This window comes from Electrona antarctica, assembly GCF_951216825.1.
Source record: "Electrona antarctica genome assembly, chromosome: 21".
Taxonomy (NCBI): domain Eukaryota; kingdom Metazoa; phylum Chordata; class Actinopteri; order Myctophiformes; family Myctophidae; genus Electrona; species Electrona antarctica.
In genome coordinates, this window is record NC_136802.1 from 10,618,076 (window position 1) to 10,642,613 (window position 24,538).

Genomic DNA, 24,538 nt, shown 5'->3' on the forward strand with positions numbered 1-24,538 from the left:
AACTCGATAAGGCTGGGCATACTGAAAGAAATATCAAATTGAAAACGGAACAATGAGTATAAAGGTGTACTGCAACTGCATCAGGGGGGAGAGGAGACATACACATAATTTTGTCAATTTCAATTCAAATATAGCAAACAATCTACAAGCTCAAAAACACAATATAGCAGATCTACAAGCTCAAAACATTGAACGTTTTGAACTTGTAGATCTATACGTTTGCTACAACAGTATTATGCAATGTGGCACCCCTGGTGCAGGCTACAGATATACACGTATAGTTTTAAATTATGGTGTTCTGTTTTTATCAAGGCAGCCCAAACATCACGTCTCACATAGATTAGATTAAAACTGCGATATGTGGTATTATGCGGTACATTACAAAAACAAACTGATTATTCCTGATACTACACAGCATGTATAGCATAATCCTACATCATTTTCAGATGGGGAATCATTTTGATCATCTGATAGGTGAAGTGCAGCTCTCTGATGTAATCCTCGACATGTACAATGTCACTGGCTTACATCTGAACACAGTGAACACGCATCGTGCTGTCACCATGCAATTCACGTACTGTACATCTTACTGACTGAACTGTGAAGTGTGAAATCATGTAAAAAATCACACCTGTGTGTGTGGGGGGGGGTTTCCGGTGAGCCTTCCCGTGTCCAAAACGGTTGAGAAATGACAAGCTATCATGTTGCAGCTTTCCATGCTGGGTAGGTACAGGGATGCGTACACTTACATACAGTACATGCATACATAGGGACACACATAGCTCTGTAATGGAGCCGAGGCACCGCTCAAAAATGTTGCTCTGGAGAGGGAAGTCTGGAGCTCTCTGGTGGAGCTGTTGCCCCGTGACCCGACTACTGATAAGTGGCTGAAGATGGATGCATGGACGTGGTTAACACAGCTGTCTGTTTGCGTCCCTGCCATCCAGATAGACAGCTACGTAGTAGGGTGGCGGTGGGGACTGCGTCCCTGCCTTCCAGACAGACAGCTACGTAGTAGGGTGGAGGTGGGGTCTCTGTCCCTACCATCCAGACAGGCAGCTACGTAGTAGGGTGGAGGTGGGGTCTGTGTCCCTGCCATCCAGACAGACAGCTACGTAGTAGGGTGGAGGTGGGGTCTGTGTCCCTACCATCCAGACAGACAGCTACGTAGTAGGGTGGAGGTGGGGTCTGTGTCCCTGTCATCCAGACAGACAGCTACGTAGCAGGGTGGAGGTGGGGTCTGTGTCCCTTCCATCCAGACAGACAGACAGCTACGTTGTAGGGTGGAGGTGGGGTCTGTGTGTGTCCCTGACATCCAGACAGACAGCTACGTAGTAGGGTGGAGGTGGGGTCTGTGTCCCTTCCATCCAGACAGACAGACAGCTACGTTGTAGGGTGGAGGTGGGGTCTGTGTGTGTCCCTGACATCCAGACAGACAGCTACGTAGTAGGGTGGAGGTGGGGTCTGTGTCCCTTCCATCCAGACAGACAGACAGCTACGTTGTAGGGTGGAGGTGGGGTCTGTGTGTGTCCCTGACATCCAGACAGACAGCTACGTTGTAGGGTGGAGGTGGGGTCTGTGTGTGTCCCTGACATCCAGACAGACAGCTACGTAGTAGGGTGGAGGTGGGGTCTGTCTCCCTGCCATCCAGATCCAGACAGACTAGTAGACTAGAGGGGTGTAATCAAGTGTGAAGGTTGAGAGGAGCAAACAGCTATTAACCTCCCTAACAGACACCATCATCCCTGCTCATGCAGCAAACAGAGGTGTGTGTGTGTGTGTGTGTGTGTGTGTGTGTGTGTGTGTGTGTGTGTGTGTGTGTGTGTGTGTGTGTGTGTGTGTGTGTGTGTGTGTGTGTGTGTGTGTGTGTGTGTGTGTGTGTGTGTGTGTGTGTGTGTGTGTGTGTGTGTGTGTGTGTGTGTGTTGTGTGTACTGATGCATGTAGCATGTAAGTGCGCACAGCCCTGATTGCCGTCTGGTGGACAGCAGGCAGTGCAGGCACGTGTATGTTAAAGTGCAGGGTGTGTGTGCGTGCGTGTGCGTGCGTGCGTCTGCATATGGTGTTTACATCATCTGTAGTCCAGTGTGGTCTATGTAATGGCGGTATATTGCTCCCATGCGCGTGCAGTATAATAGCCGCGGCGGACTTGGAGGCCCGCGGCCCGTTGAAGTGCCGTTTATGTCAGCTGGTGTGACGCCATGCCGAACCGGCCCATCTGGTCGTCAGCACAGCAGGCTATAGCTCAGAGGGGAAAGGCCCAGGAGAGCAGCCACCCGACAAGTGGGCACGGAAAGACGCCATGACAAAGGGCATAGCCTGCCTCCCCTCCACCTTCTCCCAGGTGGGGGGTGGTGGTGGGAAGGCTCGCATCCATAACCCTCAACATTTTGCTGTTCTCCCAAAAAGGTCCAGAGAGAGATGGTGGAGTGCTTCTGTGTCTGTTGGTTTCTGGTGAAAACAATGCTTTCTCGTGTGTGTGTGCCTGCCTGCCTGCCTGCGTGTGTCTGTGCGTGCACGCCGGCGTGTCAGCATCTCACGACTCCACGGGGGTCCATATCGCTGCAGAGATGAGATGTGCGCCGTGTTTATGGGATTTGTTAATTTGGGTGGGCGGTGAGCGTTTGAGCAAAGAGGCCACACGCTGCGAGGCCCCGTCGAGAGAATCAATAGCCAGTCGAGCGACTTAAAGAGTCGGAAAGGTTTGGAATGTGGCGTATACGCTGCATGCGCCGTATACGTGTGGGACAGGCTGTTTGTGTGTGGCCATACAGGGGCCTTTGTGAGCGTTTATAGTCGGTATACTTGGCAGCACAACAGGCACAAGTGAGGCTAAAGAGAGAGTGATGAAGGGATAAGGGTGGTTAACCCATTTTGGGCGGGAACCCCTTTTGGTGTTTTAAACATTATGTTATAATTTAGCTATTGAAAAATAGCAGATCTACAAGCTCATAGCGCGCCACCGAGTGGCGTGCTACGAGCTTGTAGGTCTGCTATTTTTGAAAAATCATAAAAATGTGGCGCAAATCTTTGAATATACAGCGGTATTGTCCCTTATCATTTGACCCATTTAGGCCTGACCTCAAAATTTAAAAAAAATCCTGCTAAATCCTCCAGTTTTCTGAAATAAATATTTTCACGATTTTTCAAAAATAGCAGACCTACAAGCTCGTAGCGCGCCACTCGTAGCGCGCCACTCGGTGGCGCGCTATGAGCTATTTTTCAATAGCTAAATTATAACATAATGTTTAAAACACCAAAAGGGGTTTTGCGCAGATCACGCAAACCTCAGCAAAAAGAAAAGGACAATATCGATGGCCTCCAACTGTATATTCTTTCAAAAGTGAATGTTTTTAACTCGGGTCAAAATGGGTTAAAGAGAGGGCGAGAGAGAGGGAGTAAGGGAGCAAAGGGAGGGAGGTATGAGGCGATGACAGAGTGGGAGAAGAGAGGAGAGGAAAGGAGAGCGTTCCTCTTCATTACCGACTCAAAGGAGCCATGCCAGGGAGCACAGATGGCACTAGAGAGGGAGAGGGGGGGGACGGGGACGGGGGGTAGCGGCGTTGGCATGCAGAGAATGGTAGATTCACGGGTAGATCGACACACGTGCCACGCTCGCACAAACACGAGAACTTAATTGCGATAACGTGCACATTATTGCACTCCTGAAGGCAGTGGTGGAAAAAAGTACTTTTAGTTAAGTTTTGCTGAACAAAAAGTATTAATAATACTTTTACTTACGAAGAAATACAAGTAAAAGTCTGAAATTCAAAATGTACTTGAGTAAAATTGCAAAAGTATTGCCATCAAAATGTACTTAACAAAAGTAAAAGTACTCATTATGCAGAATGTCCCAGGACGTCTTTTTTCAGGATATAAAACCGGATCCCTAAAATATTTGTTTTGACAGGGTGCCGTTGCTAGGCAACGCCTTGCACAGAGCTCCCGGACATGTTTTGTGCATGCGTGCAGCCGTTCACTTCCTCGTTTACCGGCCGACAAAAGTTGCTATTATCTCTGAATCTACGAATCGGCGTTCTGATCAAAACCATGGACCGTGGTTTTGATCAGAACGCTGATGTTCTGTCCTATAATGTCTGACTTAACCAAGCATCTCGTTTGGAATATTAACGCTTCTAAAGAGAGATCAGACGTATTAGCGCGAGGTATTAATGGAACATTATACCCAGGTTTGTGGGGGAAATGGAAGGCGGGGCTTTTCAGAGTAAACTCTGCCTCATCTGCTGGGCACTCTAGCGCCTTAATTTTGAAAATGTCCATGCAGGGCAGAAAAAGTGTTAAGTAACAGTACGTAAGTAAATGTACTTAGTTACTTTCCACCACTGTCAAATAATATTTGACATAGGTATATTATACCTACGCAAGGCGAGTGGTGGTCTGGCAGGGCGTGTCCGTAACTCCGTACATCATTGTGTATAGCATTGTGCTGTTAGGAATGCACACCTATCGTCCTCCATTAGCCATGCAGCACAGCACCCGCCCACGCATGCTCACGGGCCAGGGAGGCACCCTGCGGTGCCGAGTGGAGGTTCCTACCACGGGCCAGGGAGGCACCCTGCGGTGCCGAGTGGAGGTTCCTACCACGGGCCAGGGAGGCACCCTGCGGTGCCGAGTGGAGGTTCCTGTGCTCACGGGCCAGGGAGGCACCCTGCGGTGCCGAGTGGAGGTTCCTGTGCTCACGGGCCAGGGAGGCACCCTGCGGTGCCGAGTGGAGGTTCCTGTGCTCACGGGCCAGGGAGGCACCCTGCGGTGCCGAGTGGAGGTTCCACGCTCACGGGCCAGGGAGGCACCCTGCGGTGCCGAGTGGAGGTTCCACGCTCACGGGCCAGGGAGGCACCCTGCGGTGCCGAGTGGAGGTTCCTACCACGGGCCAGGGAGGCACCCTGCGGTGCCGAGTGGAGGTTCCTGTGCTCACGGGCCAGGGAGGCACCCTGCGGTGCCGAGTGGAGGTTCCTGTGCTCACGGGCCAGGGAGGCACCCTGCGGTGCCGAGTGGAGGTTCCACGCTCACGGGCCAGGGAGGCACCCTGCGGTGCCGAGTGGAGGTTCCTGTGCTCACGGGCCAGGGAGGCACCCTGCGGTGCCGAGTGGAGGTTCCTGTGCTCACGGGCCAGGGAGGCACCCTGCGGTGCCGAGTGGAGGTTCCTGTGCTCACGGGCCAGGGAGGCACCCTGCGGTGCCGAGTGGAGGTTCCTGTGCTCACGGGCCAGGGAGGCACCCTGCGGTGCCGAGTGGAGGTTCCTGTGCTCACGGGCCAGGGAGGCACCCTGCGGTGCCGAGTGGAGGTTCCTGTGCTCACGGGCCAGGGAGGCACCCTGCGGTGCCGAGTGGAGGTTCCTGTGCCACTTCCAGTGTGGGGAGATAAAAGGAGTACTGCTGACACTGCCTTTGTATCTCTCTCTCTCTCTCTCTCTCTCTCTCTCTCTCTCTGTCTCTCTCTCTCTCTCTCTCTCTCTCTCTCTCTCGCTCTCTCTCTCTCTCTCTCTCTCTCTCTCTCTCTCTCTCTCTCTCTCTCTCTCTCTCTCCCTCTCTCCCAGTGTTCCAGCGACGTATTCAAATTCTAGCAAGCCACGTTGAAAACGGTCACACATGCGTGCGCATGAGACTGTGCACGCGCACAGCCTCGCAAACAAACGCGGGCACACACACACGCACAGCCTCACAAACAAACGTGGGCACACACACATGCACAGCCTCACAAACAAACGCGGGCACACACACATGCACAGCCTCACAAACAAACGCGGGCACACACACATGCACAAACTCCCACTGCATGCAGGAAACGCCAGCTGGGATGTTCTACACTATACAGTATGTATTTGTGAGGGAGGTGCATCTATAGGCGTCTGGATAAGTGCTGTACTCTCTGCGGTCATGGGAAAGAGCACACACTCACGCACATAACACCTACCAGTAAGACGCCCTGAGGGAGAGTGCTGAATCAACAGAGCTTCTTAATATGGTACAGTTAAGAAGCAGGAGTTAAACTATTAATCTGGTGTCCGTGAGGTCAGATGTAGAGTTGCTTGCCGGCTCTATATTCAGATCTATAGGTGATGATGCAGTCTTCTCCATGTATACTTGCTATCCAGTGTTTGATGTCAGTGTCGTGGCCATATATAGAGCGTGTCTTGAGTGTACAGGATTTGATGAGGTCAGATCAACATATGGAATGAATTCTGTATTGGCCATATATGGAGCGTGTCATGAGGACTGACTGACTGCCTGCCTGCCTGCCTGCCTGCCTGCCTGCCTGCCTGCCTGACTGACTGACTGACTGACTGACTGACTGACTGACTGACTGACTGACTGACTGACTGACGGGAGATGCAGGTTTTCATACCAGGGTTTGATGAGGTCAGTGTCGTGATCTTCATATATGGAGACGGCCATATATGGAGCGTGTCAAAGGTGTGACGGGCGGATGTACTGACTGATGCGAAATGCAGGTTTTCCTACGGTCGCAAATAAACACATGCCGGTAATACAAATATGCAAGGGATAATGTGTGACGCGGTGGTAGTTATTGAAAAATACTGACCCGACAGGATGTTTTAACACGGAGACAAAGTCGAGGTGTTTAATCATCCTGAAGGGCATTATTTTAAACTATAGCCGCGTCATACATTATCCTGCTTATTACACTATGGCTATACTTTATTAATAAGTATTGACCCAAAAGTAACAATAAAACAAGGTATTTCCTTGATGATTTGATTTGATTTGATGATTAAGTATTCCATGAAGTGTTTAATGTGCTGGCCGTCTGCCAAGCTGCAGCACAGTCGTCTTGGAAAACAAGGAAGTGAGTTGATCAAATGGAATCAATGTTTCGGTTTCCTGCATTTCTCGCTTCAAATGTTTTCAAAAACATTCTTGAAAGCATGTTTTTTAGTTAAATGACATTGTTTGTGTGTTTACATGCATGGCTGTCATGTTGGGTACAGCATCAAATCCAAGCAGCGCAGCAGGTGCTCTGAGGCTTTGATTAGGCAGAGGTCTGTTATAGAGCGGAGCGGTCTGTTATCCAGAAATAACACACCGCTGAATTCAGCGATTGGCCAATCAGAATCAAGCATTCAAAAAATAAAATATAATATAATAATACAAGGGCATTCACACATCAAATGGACCCATTTGGTTCCATTTGTACACTCTTGGAGTTAAATTAACATTACTTTTTCAATAATAAACTGGGATCTCAGAGATAGAAGTGCCATTAAATGGGGGTCCGTAGACTAATGCATGTCAAACTGGGGATCCTTGAAATTAAACCGGAATCACGTAAATGGTAAATGGTAAATGGTGCATTTATATAGTGCCTTTATCCAAGGCGCTTTACATAGATTGTGCATTACATTCACCCATTCACACACAAATGTATACACCGATTGCGGCGGAAACCATGCAAGGTACCAACCAGCACATCGGGAGCAATTTGGGGTTCAGTGTCTTGCCCAAGGACACTTCGACATGTAGACAGGAGGAGCCGTAAAACTCTTCTCTTATGGGGGTCCCTGGAATATCTTTTCAAATGGGGGTCCGCGGGCTAATTTGTGTCAATTTGGGGGTCCTTGACAAGACCAGGTTTGGGAACCACTTCTCTATTGAATCCATTGTTATGGCCAACTCTTGTAGGAATGTTTTAAACACTGTTGTATTTATTTCAGCTGTGCCGTACCGTGTGGTCATTGTTTGACCATGTGTGCTGCTGGCACATTTGACCGTGTTCCTCTGCTCCTGTGTTTTGGTTGTTGTGATTTGCTGTGAGGTACACAGAGTCACAGACCCCCATGGGGAGAGGTTGCACTAGTAAAAATACAAATAAAATGAAACTGAAGAACACCTCCCTTAAATCACAGCACAGCATGGCCAGTGTCATAGCACAGTGGTTCTATAAAACTGGGTCGGGACCCCCAGGAGGGTCCACTCCTCACATATTTGACACCATCAGCAAGACTGATGATGTCAACTTGATGCGCTTAATTCATCGGATGTCAGATATTCACTTAGGGAAGCCATGCTGTTAATAGACAATACACATATAGATGCATTATTTGTAGAGAATTGAGTTGCAAAGTGTAATTATGTTGCACCTGCAATGAGAGAATAAAAATATTAAATGTGTGTTTGTTAACTTACCATATGGCAAAATCGCAGTGTTAACCCATTTTGGGCGAGAACCCCTTTTGGTGTTTTAAACATTATGTTATAATTTAGCTATTGAAAAATAGCAGATCTACAAGCTCATAGCGCGCCACCGAGTGGCGCGCTACGAGCTTGTAGGTCTGCTATTTTTGAAAGAATCGTGAAAATGTGGCGCAAATCCTGACAGAAAACTGTCAGGATTTAGAAGACATTTTATAGATTTTGACATCAGGCCTAAATAGGTTAACCTGTGTGCGTGCGTGCGCAAATATATTTTGTGCGAATAGTATTACTCACTTGCACATCTTTCCCAGATGGTTCAAACACATTATCTTGCAGTGAAATGATAATAATTTACACAAATGAAGACACACGTTGAAAGAAAGCACACCTGTGAGTTTCAGTAACAGATGAACGTACCTGTGGCTACAGTTCAGTTTCTGTATTAGGATAAACTCCTTGAGATGCGTCATCCTTTTCCAGAGGTTCAGTGGCCACGGCCAGCATGTCGCACACGCACGCACATGCACACGCACACACACACACACACACACACACACACACACACACACACACACACACACACACACACACACACACACACACACACACACACACACACACACAGCTGTTACAATTCCAAACCCGCTTTAATTACTTCATGACTAGTATTAAATGCCTAGTCCTTAATGACTAGTATTAAAACGTTATTGTCTTTTTGTGTCCAATGTAGTGATGTTAACAGTTCATAAAGTTAACATAACTATAACTAAATGCATTTGAAATTCAATAAAAAGGTTACTTTTCAGGATTCCAATTAAAAAAATATTCACGTTTTCAATTCAAATATAGCAAAAATAGCTGATCTACAAGCTCAAAACGCGTTGCATTGCGACGCTGATCTGTCCTTTCATTGTGCCATAATGTCATAACGACAGGTTAGTGCAGCAGATTAGCAACTGAATTGTGTGCTATAATCATGAAACTCAATTGACTGCTTGTTTCTTCGCCCCATGTCTGTCTCCTTTCCAATTGCCCTCCCTGGCAGGCTCTCATGTTGAAAGCCTGTACAGTAGCACACCTTATGAGAACACAGACCCTCCCTGGCAGGCTCCCATGTTGAAAGCCTGTACAGTAGCACACCTTATGAGAACACAGACCCTCCCTGGCAGGCTCTCATGTTGAAAGCCTGTACAGTAGCACACCTCATGAGAACACAGACCCTCCCTGGCAGGCTCCCATGTTGAAAGCCTGTACAGTAGCACACCTCATGAGAACACAGACCCTCCCTGGCAGGCTCCCATGTTGAAAGCCTGTACAGTAGCACACCTTATGAGAACACAGACCCTCCCTGGCAGGCTCCCATGTTGAAAGCCTGTACAGTAGCACCCCTTATAAGAACACAGACCACTCCCTGGCAGGCTCCCATGTTGAAAGCCTGTACAGTAGCACACCTTATGAGAACACAGACCCTCCCTGGCAGGCTCCCATGTCTAAAGCCTGTACAGTAGCACACCTTATGAGAACACAGACCCTCCCTGGCAGGCTCCCATGTTGAAAGCCTGTACAGTAGCACACCTTATGAGAACACAGACCACTCCCTGGCAGGCTCCCATGTTGAAAGCCTGTACAGTAGCACACCTTATGAGAACACAGACCACTCCCTGGCAGGCTCCCATGTTGAAAGCCTGTACAGTGCACACCTTATGAGAACACAGACCCTCCCTGGCAGGCTCCCATGTTGAAAGCCTGTACAGTGCACACCTTATGAGAACACAGACCACTCCCTGGCAGGCTCCCATGTTGAAAGCCTGTACAGTAGCACACCTTATGAGAACACAGACCCTCCCTGGCAGGCTCCCATGTTGAAAGCCTGTACAGTAGCACACCTTATGAGAACACAGACCTCCCTGGCAGGCTCCCATGTTGAAAGCCTGTACAGTAGCACACCTTATGAGAACACAGACCCTCCCTGGCAGGCTCCCATGTTGAAAGCCTGTACAGTAGCACACCTTATGAGAACACAGACCCTCCCTGGCAGGCTCCCATGTTGAAAGCCTGTACAGTAGCACACCGTATGAGAACACAGACCCTCCCTGGCAGGCTCCCATGTTGAAAGCCTGTACAGTGCACACCTTATGAGAACACAGACCCTCCCTGGCAGGCTCCCATGTTGAAAGCCTGTACAGTAGCACACCTTATGAGAACACAGACCACCACCATGATGCTCTGCATGGCTCAGTGCTTAAACCATTTAGGCCCGACGTCGAAATGAAAAAGAAAATGACAGTTTTCTGAAATACCCATGTTTCTGTATCAGTGGTGCTCAATATTTCATGTCAAGGACCCGAGAAATTATATGAAATTGGCCGCCAACCCCCATCTGAAAATAATGTTATTCCACGAACCCCTCAGAAGCAAAGATTTGAGTTAAAAACGTTCTCTCTGAAAGAATATATATTCAATGATGTGTGCCGCATTTTCACGATTTTTCAAAAAATAGCAGACCTACAAGCTCATAGCGCGCCACTCGGTGGCGCGCTATGAGCTTGTAGATCTGCTATTTTTCAATAGCTAAAGCATAACATAATGCTAACACCAAAAGGGGTTCCCACTTTCCGCCCAAAGTGGGTTAAGAGTCCGGGTTGACTGTTCCTTTCTCTGTTTATGCCTTTCATCACTGCAGTTGTGTGCATGGGAGTGGGCGGGCATGCCGTTGCGTGCACACGTTTATTGGCCACATCTTGCGGTGGGGTGTAGGAGGTGCGCATGTATTTGTGTCAGAGGGAGCCAGAAGGGTAATAATACAAGAGAGATCATTTACATTTTCTCACACGGCAAACAGGGTGTGTGTGTGTGTGTGTGTGTGTGTGTGTGTGTGTGTGTGTGTGTGTGTGTGTGTGTGTGTGTGTGTGTGTGTGTGTGTGTGTGTGTGTGTGTGTGTGTGTGTGTGTGTGTGTGTGTGTGTGTGTGTGTGTGTGTGTGTGTGTGTGTGTTGTAGTGTGTTCTTTTTCTCCTCAAGAAAATGAATTAATAGCTAGTGAGCTGCCTTTGGCCTGATAATCATGAACGCAAATGAATGCATTCATTAATTCATAATTAATAGTAAGCAATTAATAATCTCACCAGAGAAAATGTTTTATTCCAAAAACGTTGCATGTGAACATCCGCAGACGAGAACCACCTAGAGTCGATGGTCGATTTTACGTTGCATATTTATACCGATCCATCCATCTTCAACCGCTTATCCGTAGTCGGGGGCTTCCTCTTGGGCGATCCTGAGGCGTTCCAAGGCCAGTGAGTCGATGTGATCCCTCCATCTGATCCTTGGTCTGACCACCCAAAAATATACCTAAACCTAATCTTAAAACAGTTCTCCTGCCTCTAATTGTTTGATCCAGTGTTCCGCCGCTGCATAATACGACATTCCCGCTATTTGTTTTATGTGTCTAAATCGCCCTATTCTAATAATTAAAACGAAAGTCCGTCTCTTCCGCTGAGCAGGGGGAGAGAGCTTCATGTTGTGATCTCGAAACCGGAAATCGACTATCTTCGGTGGAATTTCGACGATCAAAAGCCCAGATACTTCAGCGTATGATCTAAAGGTAATAAAACAATCTAGGCAGCATAGAACATTTTATTAAAACGCGGGGAACGCGTGGTATGGCATGGTATGGCGTGTTAACCCTACGCCTAACCTGAAGAAAAAAAACAATACCTAAACCTAACCTTAATTCCAAATATGAATGTAATACCTATTAAACCTAATCGTTGAAATGCAACGCACCTAAAATGTTACGTTTTTGTGGTGCAGAGATGTTGTCATTGTACGTTTCTGGAGAATTGTACAGTGATAACGTTTCCTCTGGCAATTGGGTCGTTATTGGACCGCATGCACGCACGCACCACTCCACTTCGATTATACCATCTGCCCATGCTGATACGCACACAGACACTCTTTAAACAACACGTGTCTGTCTGTCTGTCTGTCTGTCTGTCTGTCTGTCTGTCTGTCTGTCTGTCTGCTCTTTCTGATGTAGATTCATATAGAGCGCATGCTTCAAGGATCGCTGTCAGTCCGCAAGCATTAGCGTCACTTGTCTTTTTCAGATACAGTATCCAGTTAATAATACATATCCAGTACAGACAGACTCTAATACATACAGTATCCACATCACATCATGTGATATCCCGTGGTTAGCAGCCCTCTCTCTGTGTCTCTGTTGTAGTGTTTCGCTCACTCCATCCCTCCTTGAAAAGTGCTTAGCATTGGTGTCCTATACCACCACTCACCTCAGGGTGGCGCTGCTGAGATTAAAGAGGGGGAAGGGAGGGGGATTTCGTCTAGAGCAGGGGTTCTAAAAATGTTTGGCCGGGGACCCCCGGAAATGCTTTGGCCTTGTCTCGCGAACCCCGCCCGTCCCGCCCCGCCCCCCACCCCTTATACAAATTCACCGCTACAATGACCTTAATACTAGAGAAAATACATAAATAAATACTGAAACCAGATATAGGCTAATCGATTTTTTTATAATCTGGGGACCCCCCAAACTAATTTGGCCACCCTCTGAGGGGTCGCGACCCCCAGCTTGAGAACCCCTGGTCTAGAGAGTCCATTATAATTGGACTGCGATCCAGTTTCTCCCCCCTGTGCATACAGTATGTGCTTGTTTGCGTTTTTCTTTTTGTCTAGTGTGTGTGTGTGTGTGTGTGTGTGTGTGTGTGTGTGTGTGTGTGTGTGTGTGTGTGTGTGTGTGTGTGTGTGTGTGTGTGTGTGTGTGTGTGTGTGTGTGTGTGTGTGTGTGTGTGTGTGTGTGTGTGTGTGTGTGTGTGTGTGTGTGTGTGTGTGTGTGTGCACGCGCACGCCTGACTGTGCATCTCAATGTTTATTGGGTCACAGAAGCTTCCCGACCTCAAAAATTCCTGAGCGTAAGCTGCTGATAATTGCGTTCTCTGCTATAGGGAGCCTGAATCAGCCAGTCTGCACTGCGTGGAGGCTATACAACCACCGTGTCCCCACACTTAGAGAGATGGCACATTCTGTCACACCTCATTGGAACGGAAGCGGTATCTAGTTGTTAAAAAAAAGGAGTTCTCGCATTGCAGTTATGGAGCTCAACTAACAAGGACGCCCGCGCTCGCCCGTTTAGCTTAGTCAATGTTCAAATCAAGAAAAGCCAAAGTGGCATATCGAGGGCATTGATGCAGAGAACACACTCGGTGCCAGCGATTGTCTCTTCTCTGTCCTGTCCCACTCTGGTGCAGTATGCATGGGTCCCAGTCTACCAGCCCATTTGTCTTCATCTTTGAATTAGCTACAGTGTTTTACTGTAAACTCTGGGGTAATTTGAGCAATAATATAGGCGTATTGCTTAAACCTCCCCCATAATTCCTCAGAGTCTGCCTCCAGTTCAGTGCAGTGGAGCGTGTACTGTCTCGTCGGCACAGCCATAGATATTTAAAAAAATAGATGCCTCATTGGCCGCTGCAGTTCGTTGGAGCGATGTGTGTTGACGGAGAATTTACACTGTGGGAGAGGAAATACGCCGGAAGTGTGGAAGGCACGTTACGTCACGCTGCCACTCAAGTGATTACTGGCCAATCACAGCGCATCTTTACCTTACAGACACGAACATGCGCTCTGTGATGCACGCTCATGCTTCCGCAGGGCTTCACAAGGAATCTGGGGAAAGTTTTGCCCTCCCTTGAGCACATACGCTCCAGAGGGGGAAAGGGCGTCTACGTTTATTTGTCTATGAGCACGGCTACATCAGCTCTGACCGTCCTAGCTGGACCGGATTGACCCCGAAAACTGGCTCTGACTGTGCCTCTGACTCACCGACACAGTGAGCTCACACAGCCCGCAGTCACCTCTGAACTCTGCGCTGGCACAACGCCCACCCTCCTCCGGCTGCCCCCCACCCTCCTCCGGCTGCCCCACCACCACCCTCTGGTTGCCCCCCCACACTCTCCGGCTGCCCCCCCCACCCTCCTCCGGCTGCCCCACCACACCCCTCCGGTTGCCCCCCCACCCTCCTCCGGCTGCCCCACCACCACCCTCTGGTTGCCCCCCCACCCTCCTCCGGCTGCCCCACCACCACCACCCTCTGGTTGCCCCCCATCCTCCTCCGGCTGCCCCACCACCACCCTCTGGTTGCCCCCCCACGAGTTGCTTTGTATACCTTTTGAGGTACTTCTACTTTACTGGAGTATTTCCATTCTTAGTTCTTCCAGTACTTTTCCTTATATACACATATATACTACATCTCAGACGAAAATATTGTACTCCACTACGATTATTTGAAAGCTTTAGTTACTTTGTAGATTTTTATTATTATTATTACAAAACATACTGTACATTAACCACTGCTACATCAGCCCTATTTAAACTTTAAGAATATATATATCCGATCTACAAGCTCACAACGTGTCGAAATGCAACTTGTTGTGAGCTTGTACGTACATCTATTTTCAAAAGATGTGTATACATTTTAGACATGCTGTACTGTATGATAACTGAAATAATTCTGCTTAATGAGTAATTTTACTTTTGGTGCTTTAAAGGGATTGTTCACCCCTAAAATGACTTTTATTCTATCGATTACTCACTTCTATCCATTCTTCTTAGAAGTGCGACAAAAAACAAAAAAGTTATTTTTTGGGAGGTGAACTATTCCTATACGTACCTAAGGAGCCCTGCAGTGGCCATGGTGAGAAAAATAACCGAGATATTATCTTGAGCGGTCGAGATAAATTATTTTTCTCACCATGGCCACTCCAGGGCTCCGTAAAATACTACCAGTATATTTTGATGCCAATACTTTTGTATACTTTCACTCGAGTGAATGCCAGACTTTTACTTAGTAAAACGAGTGTTTGTACATACAGCATTGCAGTATTGATAAAAACGTGAGTACTTTTTCCACCACTGAATACTAATTCTTTCTCGTGACGGTATACGACTCGGCAGGCTGGTGATCGGCAGGCGGAGCTGCTGATTCAGAGCAGCGTCGGCGTGTCATCGGGGCCACTGTGTGTCTGCGCTCCAGTTCTTCACACCGCCGCGGGTCGCCTGCGGGGGCCCTGATTTAGTGATTTCATGCTCCGCGTCCCTCTGTTTATTTAAGCCCGTGCTGCGCCTGGCGAGCCATCGAGGTGTCTGGGGACAATGTTGTTGACATGAAAGAAGAGAAAGGGAGTCCATTTAAATAGGTCAAAACTCAGCGGAACGTTCTGTGGTGCCACTGACGGTTTGCACATGAGATGGAAAACGCTCTCGCCCTAATCCTTCAAGAGGAAGATGTCATCTTCATTGCTAAGCGTCGATTTGACGTTCACGCACGCAGTCTTTTTCTCAAGAGTGATTAGTGTCAATATAATAGTACATCAATGCTCGACAAACCAGCCACACAGCACAACCGGTGACTAATGTGCGGCAACCTGCAGCCACTGACTGCCTGACGCCTTGGTGTTGAATTGATCCCAGTGCATTAACTCATTCTGGGCGGGAACCCCATTTGGTGTTAGCATTATGTTATGCTTTAGCTATTGAAAAATAGCAGATCTACAAGCTCATAGCGCGCCACCGAGTGGCGCACTACGAGCTTGTAGGTCTGCTATTTTTGAAAAATCGTGAAAATGTGGCGCAAATCTTTGAATATATATTCTTTCACAGCCAACGTTTTTAACTCAAATCTTTGCTTCCGAGAGGTTCCTGGAACAACCCCCATATTTTCAGATGGGGGTCGGTTGCCAATTACATATAATCTTTGGGGTCCTTGACATGAAATATTGAGCACCACTGATACAGAAACATGAGGTATTTCAGAAAACTGTCAGAATTTAGAAGACATTTTTTAAAATTTCGACGTCAGGCCTAAATGGGTTAATCGAGGCTTGTTTACATACAGAACACGGCGGCCAATGATGGATGGCTGTCGGAAAATTATGCAAGAGTCTGCAAACATCACACACACCTCGTCGATGCACGCACGCCACTGGGGGATAATAATGTGCACACATGGGTCTCTCTCTCCAATGCGGCTATTTTTAACACCAGATAAAAAGGAAAAACCATCGGCGCCCACCACGTGTGATAGGTTGGCACACGAGGGGGGAATCTGACGGAGAGGGAGAGACGATGAGGGAGTGAAAGGGAAGGGAATAGATGAAGGTGTTGCTTTTGTGTGTGTGATCACAGGCCTTTCTGCCCACTGATTTCACAGTGTCAAAGAGAGAAGGGTGCAAGCTGCTGTGTGCAGCGAGAATTAATTGCATTTTAATAATTGCTGGCTCTTTATTTTATTAATGAGCATTGCACTTCGTTCCCTGCACTTGTTTCTACAGAGATGAGATGGTCTTAAGGGCTTTATTATACAGCCTCATTTAACACTGGAGTGGACTGCCGGCTCTGTGCCTATATACTTGTTTGCTGTGTTCATTCGAAATATGCAGATCGGCACCGATCGTTGTCTACTATTTAACGCATTCTGGGCGGGAACCCCTTTTGGTGTTTCAAGCATTCTGTTATACTTTAGCTATTGAAAAATAGCAGATCTACAAGCTCATAGCGCGCCACCGAGTGGCGTGCTATGAACTTGTAGGTCTGCTATTTTTGAAAAATCGAAGAACGACTGACATAGAAACATAGCTTTTTCAGAAAACTGTCAGGATGTAGAAGACATTTTTAGAATCTGATCTCAGGTCAAAATGGGTTAAACACATGATGACATTATGATCTGATGCTGGGAGTACGTACGGTTCACTCGCTTGCCAACATTCCCATTCCAGCATAATTATCTTTGTTCTCCTAGTGCTCTTCTAAAGCTATATGGCTGCTGTTGTCTGACAAAATATTGGCACTTATACTTTATACTGCTCATTGCAATGTTGTCAATGGCTCTGACTGGATTCTTCCTTAAACACTTTCAACCTGGCAACTTTTCCACGTGTCCAAAGTAATTTCTGAAAAAGACATAAGCCTAATCTTTTATTTTATTTTTATCATACTGTCGATATAACGCCATAACTCCTTCTCCTCCCTCCCCTCACTCGTGAACAAGACCCCAAGACACTTGAACTCCTTCACCTGGGGGTAATGCCTAAATTGCAATATTGACAACTTTATTATTATGCATCACATTCTGTGGCCCTTGAACCAAATGGGTCCCGTGTTGTACCTCGCACAACTCCCGCCTAAAGGCTTCTCCATTATCACTGTCCTGAGCAGAGCATACATCCTTAGACTCCCCATCGTCAGGGCCATTATGTCCTTAATGGACCTCAGTATGACTCCTCAGCCGTGTGCCTCTGCCGTGGCCCTTGTGACTATAGCCGAATAAATATCACATGGACCTCGCCTCCCTTAGGATTGTATTTTCATTGCATTTTGCACAGCATGCACTGCAGGGACCTCCTCCCTGCGCTCGTATATATATCAGCCATGCAGCCGGGGTTCACGGTCAGGTTATTTTTCCGGAGTGACATCCAAAGTGATAATTCAACTGTGGGAACGTACCCTATGGACCCCATACGGGTCACTCCTTACACACTTGAACTAGTCTAATACCCGAGGATGAGCACATCTGGTGGCTCAGGGGTATAGAGTGGCCGGATGGGAACTCCAATGTTCCCAGTTCGATCCCTGCGGGCTCCCCCAGAGTTAGTGTCGAAGTGTCCTTGAGCAAGACTCTGAACCCCTAATTGCCCCCGATGTGCAGGTTGGCGCCTCGCATGGTTTCCTCTGTCATCGGTGTGTGAATGGGAGCATGTATAAAGGATGAATAAGGTGCTATATAAATGTGCCATTTACCATTTATCTGAACTGCGCAGAGTCTGCATACTTTAAACTTGTGTCTGCAACTGGCAAAAATGGCAATAAACACTGAGGCTTGTGATTAATTGTTGTTAATCTTTTGACAGCACTATTACACATAAATGTACACACATGAACTCAAATGCATATACTGTACATACTATACATACGTAACTACGCATACTGTACACATATAAATAGTTTAAATACACTTGCACATTGCACATACTCTACATGTAAATAGCCCTTTTTTTCCTTTAGCTTCTTTCCCTCTGTTCCATCCAGGCCTCATCCCTCTCTCTCTCCGTCTAATGTTGTTCTTTCTATCAGTTTCAACCTGTCCTCCATGACAGCCAACTTTCATTTTCACTATAAACACCCCCCCCTTCCCCTCTGGCTTTGCAGCAAACATTGCAGCCGTTTCCTTTATATTTACTTCACACATGCTGTGATTAAAAGTCTCTCTATCCAATTTCATGTGGCTGGAGACAAAAAAAGCCAGTGGAAAAAAAGAAAAAAAAGGTTGGGGGGGGAGAAAAAGGTAACAAGAGTAAATGGGAAAACAATTCTCCAGCGTGCCGTGCACACGTGCCAGGCCATCAATTGATGGAACCTTTTCCCTCCAAACTAAATCATTTCGTGCGCAACCAGGAGTGCAGGGACAATCGTATTTCGCCGCGGTGCACTTCATCATCTGGAGGAGCCTTCCGGCCAGTTGGCTGTAGCTATAGCTAACCTGGCAGCCGCCTCCAGGCCTCACTATATAGTGTAGGAGAATTCCTAATATTAAATCTCTAATAAACCAGACGTCAGTGCTAATCGTGTTAGCGGCGCCGGTGGCCTTTTGCCCCCCTGGGGGTTTCTTTATTTACCAGCCACAAGCATCATCGCTCACCCGCCATGAGTCCATCTCCTCTGGCGCTATATGGGCTATTGCGGTCGTTTGGCCCCTGGCAACGGTTTCAAAGCCTCCCGTTACCAAGGTGTTGTTTACAGAGCCTTCCTTCGCCTCTAATCACTGTTATCTTCTTTTCCGTGCCCTGACACCAGCTCCCCCACACCACGCCCACTGCGTACACGCAGGCCTGCTGCATTGGCTACCGGCGTTTGAGGTGTATGGTTTGGTCAAAGGCTGAATTAACCGCCTCCTTTTTTTGTCTTCCTCCCACGGAGGAGCTGGGCATGTTCCGAAGTTGACTTCCACAAACACCGCATCCATGACACTTCAATTATGTCCATGCCTCGGCATGGCAAAATTTAGAGTCACCGTTCGGTTCCTGTTTCCCTCACCAGAATCCTCTCCGTCTCTCTGGGCCCTATTTCCGTCAGTGCTGAACCCCTTTATCCCTAACCTACTTTGCCTTTTAGTTGTTTTTTTTACTATTATGAAAAACATTTTTGAATAGTTCAACTAGCTAAAATAGAGCCCGTAGTCTCTCCCCCTCTCTCTCTCTCTCCCCCTCTCAGATTCGCTCACATTTTGGGTGTGATAAGTCTGGCAACTGGCAACAAAAAAAAAAGAACGTATGTAAATATTAAACCTTTCAGTAGCACCATATGCTCCATCTCATCCAACTGAGGCTCTCTCCGTTGCAGAGTGGAGACAACAGAGCAGGGAGAGAGAGGTGTGTACAGCAGGGGGGGGGGGGGGGGGGGGGGGGGGGGGGGTGGGGGTAGTTAAACTGTCTGGTCTTGCTCATCGACTTTCCCACTTAGAGGCCCCCCACTATGTTGTTTCCTCCACACACTGAATAGAGACATCAATTGCTAAAAAGAAATATGCTTTCTTTATCGTTAGAACACAGATTTTGCCAGCTGTCTTTGGCTGTCTGCATTGACATGCCCACTCACTCCATTACAGCTTATTTCCGTTTCTGTCGCCGGCGGCATCCTAGCCGGAACACTATAGCCTAGTGAAGTTTGAAGAGTGAATGAGCGAATTGAGATCGAATGCTTGACTCCTCCATATATATATTGTTCTCACTGGTTTCATATTATGGTGAATGAATGGCTGTGTATGTTTGTGTGCTTGGCGTGTGTGTGTGTGTGTGCGCGCGCACGTGCATGGTAATGTATGTAATGTACGTGACCTTGAGTCCACGCAAACATGCAGGTTTCCTCCTCCATGTGTCCAGCTAGCTGTCAGCGATATTTAGCTCTCTGCTCGCGGTGAGCGCATGCTTCTTGGTTGTGACTTGTGCGGGAATGCTGTCTGCCTGCCGGTGGCCGGCTGAATGACCTGACTCTCCCCCCCCCCCCCCCCCCCCCCCCCCCCACGTCGCAGGTAAAGGGCCCGAGACGTTGTTTGCGGGGCAGAAGCTCAACGACAACGAGTGGCACACGGTGAAGGTGGTGCGGCGAGGCAAGAACCTGCAGCTCTCTGTGGACAACGTCACCGTGGAAGGTCAGTGGTTGCATATAGTCTTGCGTTGCCAGACTGTTGCCTCTCGCAATGTTCAAATGCTTAGAAATAAAGCAATAAAGAAAGACAAAAAAAAATAGATGCCTCATTGGCCGCTGCAGTTCATTGGAGAGACGTGTCTCCATTGAAGGCAGGAAGTCAAGCGTGAGTGCTGCTGAAGGCACACTGCGTTGCGGCGTTGCTGCCTAAGTGACGTCACTCATATGCGTCTCCTCGGGCTCTCGAATGCCACTCAAGTGACTACTGGCCAATCACAGCGCATCTTTTCCGGGACTTTTATCCTAATGTAAATAGAAATCATATAAGCATATATAGCTTGCATGCTTAGCAGAAATGGAAATAAAAAAAATAAGCTCTAAAGATATATTTTTAATATATTTTTGTGAACTGAAATGACAAATGGATTACTTTGATTTTGGGAGGCGTCGTTCCAGGCTCTATAGCATTAGTTTCCTGGATACGCAAGACTAGTGATTTCCTTCAGAGCAGGGACCACCAATATGTCCGTACCCGGTTATTTATGACGACACTATGGCATATTGGTACTAGTGGTTATCAAATGTTTTATTTGCAAGTACCCCTTAACTCAGAGTGTACAAATGGAGCCAAATGGACCTGTAAGGGTTCATTTGGTTCCATTTGAACACTCTCAGAGTTAAGGGGGTTATTTGCAACTACAGTCTGTAGCCTCATGGAACGAATAACTTCTTGGTGCCGTGAAACGGCAAATAAATATATTGCATTGTTGTTTTTGCAAACTTTATTTAATAAAGTGTCTTTCAAAACAAGGTGCTGCATAATGAAAAACCTTATATTAATAGAAAAAAGAAAAGAAAAAAAAAGAAAACTGAAAAACTTAATAAAAATATATGAAAAACATAAAAAAGATAAATTCAAGGCAAAAGAAGTGAGTTTTAATAGTGTTTTAAAACTATCCACTAGCCCTGCAGGTTTCTTTTCTTTTTCTTTTTTTGTCATTTTACTATGGGAAGACAGTTCCATACAGAGGAGCTAAGAACACAAAGGCTCTGTCAAGGAAACACAAGCTGCGTATTGTTACTCAGCCGGCCCAAACATCGAGCGGCTGTGTGCAGAGATAGACGCCGCCCGACGCCAGCTCGCACATATGTCCCGAACCAAGACAACGAGCAACAGAATGCGGTATAAAGGTCAAAAGAGAAAGTGGTGTTTGGAGAGCTCAGCACATTCAGGCCGCAGGCAAACATAACCGAAGGCCAAGGGGATGAGCGGGAAGGTGAGAGAGAGCAAGGTGTTGAGAGATACGTGAGTGGGAAAGAGAGAGAGAGGGCCAGAGGCGAGGAATGAACCCGTTAAGTTGCATGGGAACTGGGAGCAGCCATGGCTCTCGCCGGTTTCTCAAAATGGTTAGGCAGTGGAGAATAAAAATAAAATGAGCTTGGAAAATGCTGCAGGAGTCCTCGCGGGGCTAAGCAGCTATAGGCTGAGACAGCTCACCAAACTCATTACTGCATGCACACCTCCTATACTCCACAATGCATGTAATACAGCATTCTAATTGTGTTAGCTTCCTCACAAGAAACGAATGAAAACCTGCTCCCAACTGCGTTTTCCACGCAATAACGTAATTAATTCATAAACGCGGATCAGTGCGTACGAAGCGAGGAGCTAGAGCTGCACTTTTAACCCATTCTGGACGGGAACCCCTTTTGGTGTTTTATTTAAAGCATTATGTTGTACTTTAGCTATTGAAAAATAGCAGATCTACAAGCTCATAGCGCGGCACCGAGTGCCGCGCTATGAACTTGTAGGTCTGCTATTTTTTGAAAAAATCGTGAAAATGTGCCTCAAATCTTCGAATTATATTATTACAGAGTGAACATTTTAACTCAAATCTTAACTTCTGAGGGGTCCCTGAAACAACATATTTTCAGATGGGAGTCGGCGGCCAATTACAAATAATTTTGGGGGTCCTTGACATGAAATATTGAGAACCACTGATATAGAAACAAGGTTTTTCAGAAAAAAATACATTTTAAAAATAAATTATTTTAAATTTCGACCTAAATGGGTTAAGAGATCATAAGCACATTATGGACATTAGCATCATCTTATTTTCCTGTATTATAACCACTTAGATTGTAATCACATTGCAAATTATTGTATATTAGCCCACAGCACTGTATGATGCATGATGTCATGGAATGTAATACAATACAGGTTGCATATGATTATTGTTGCGAGATTATTAGCTAAATGGTTACTCCATTAAGACTTGTTTGAGGTTATGCAGACGGTGTGTTGCAGCGTGTAGTGTATAGAATATATCTTTTAAAAATCAATGGGATTTACCTTTATTTATTCCAGGTGAAATCCTGTGAGATAAAAGATCTCTGATCAACACAAAAGTTACAACAAAAATACAAAATAAAATAAAAACATGAAAAGCAACCAATTATTGGGTAGTAGATGACACAAGACATGATTAAACATAAAGCTCACAAAACAGGTTATTGAAGCAATTGCAATTTCCAATAGAATCTCTCTATCTTTGCCTGTCTGTAGGTGCCAGGTAGCAGGAGCAGCACACATAAAGGCTTTGGCGTAGGACGTTTGCGCATTGTGCGCTGCCGTTCACTTCCTTGTTTACGGCAAGGACTGTCTAAAGAGGACGAGACGCGAAGACCGTACGGGCGACACCATGTTGCCCGTACGGTCTTCGCATCTTGTCCTTTTTAGACAGTCCTTGTTTTACGGCTCAGAAAGAAAGGCTCTTAGCTCCTAATCTAGGGAGCAACCACACCAATGCAACTCATTGCAACTCAATGAGTTTGTTGCATTGGTGTGGTTTGGGCTTAAGAGGTTGTCATCATTTGAACGTAAACTATAAATGTAAGATGGAGGTAATAGGAAAGCCTGACCAATTATGGATTTACATTATAATATTGTGTCGACAATGAGCGAGTCTGCACAAGGCCAATGAAGGCCACCCAACTCAATTAGTGGATATTAAGATAGAAAGGTGGGCGCATCTGGAGTTGAAGTTTTTCAGTTAAAAGAAAATTAAAAGGAAATGTAAAACATTTAAGATTAATTTTTCTGCATGAGGCCCAACATTGTGCCAGATAATTTCCAAACCAGCCGTAAGCATGCTCAGGAAAAAAACAATAATGTCACATGTTTAATGCTGTATTTCTTATGCACCTCCAACCCTTCAGGTCAGATGCCCGGCGCCCACACGCGCCTCGAGTTTCACAACATCGAGACGGGCATCATGACGGAGCGGCGCTTCATCTCCGTGGTGCCGTCCAACTTCATCGGCCACCTCCAGGGCCTGACCTTCAACGGCCTGCCGTACCTGGACCAGTGCAAGAACGGAGACATCTCCTACTGCGAGCTGAACGCCCGCTTCGGCATGCGCCACATCATCGCCGACCCGGTGACGTTTCGAACGAAGGGCAGCTACCTGGCGCTAGCCACGCTGCAGGCCTACGCGTCCATGCACCTCTTCTTCCAGTTCAAGACCACCACGCCCGACGGCCTGATGCTGTTCAACTCCGGGGACGGGAGCGACTTCATTGTCGTGGAGTTGGTCAAAGGGTGAGTCCACGGCATTCAGGATTCAGAACGGCTTGTTGAGGTAGAGGTGGTCAAAGGGTGAGTGCACGGCATTCAGGATTCTCTTCCAACGGCTTGTTGAGGTAGATGCAGGGGTGTGCTGTGGATTTATTTTTATTTTTTTGGGCGCTTTTTGCCTTTATTGATAGTTACAAGTGAAGATAGACAGGAAAGAGGGAGTGAGAGAAGGGGAGAGACATGCAGCAAAGGTCGTCATGAACGGGACTCGAACACGCAACGCGCTGTCAGGACAGAGCCTATATGTGGCATGTGCCTGGACCACTAGGCCAGCGGGAGCCCCATGCTGTGGATTTTTTTAACTAGTGGGGCTAGGTCGCGCGTGTGTCACAACCTCTTAAATGTAGACCTATTTACAGTATTAACCCACAATATGTGCTACTGCAATCAATCAAAATGTATTCTATCTACTTGCATAATGGGGAAACTTTAGTGTTGTCATTATTATGCATTTCAGTTATGGGATTCCTGAAGAAGATCCCAGTGATCGAAACGTTGAATCAATAAACCAGTGGAGC

The 24,538-nt window shown here is 47.0% G+C and overlaps 1 protein-coding gene across 1 annotated transcript in view; it reads left to right on the forward strand.

The window, feature by feature from the left end:
• Nucleotides 1-24,538, forward strand: part of LOC306914191 (neurexin-2-like) — an 847,936-nt gene that overhangs the window by 411,683 nt on the left and 411,715 nt on the right. The window contains exons 12-13 of the mRNA XM_079491166.1: nt 20,268-20,387; nt 23,603-23,984. Coding sequence (XP_079347292.1) covers nt 20,268-20,387; nt 23,603-23,984 — 502 coding nt within the window. The remainder of the gene's footprint in view (nt 1-20,267; nt 20,388-23,602; nt 23,985-24,538) is intronic.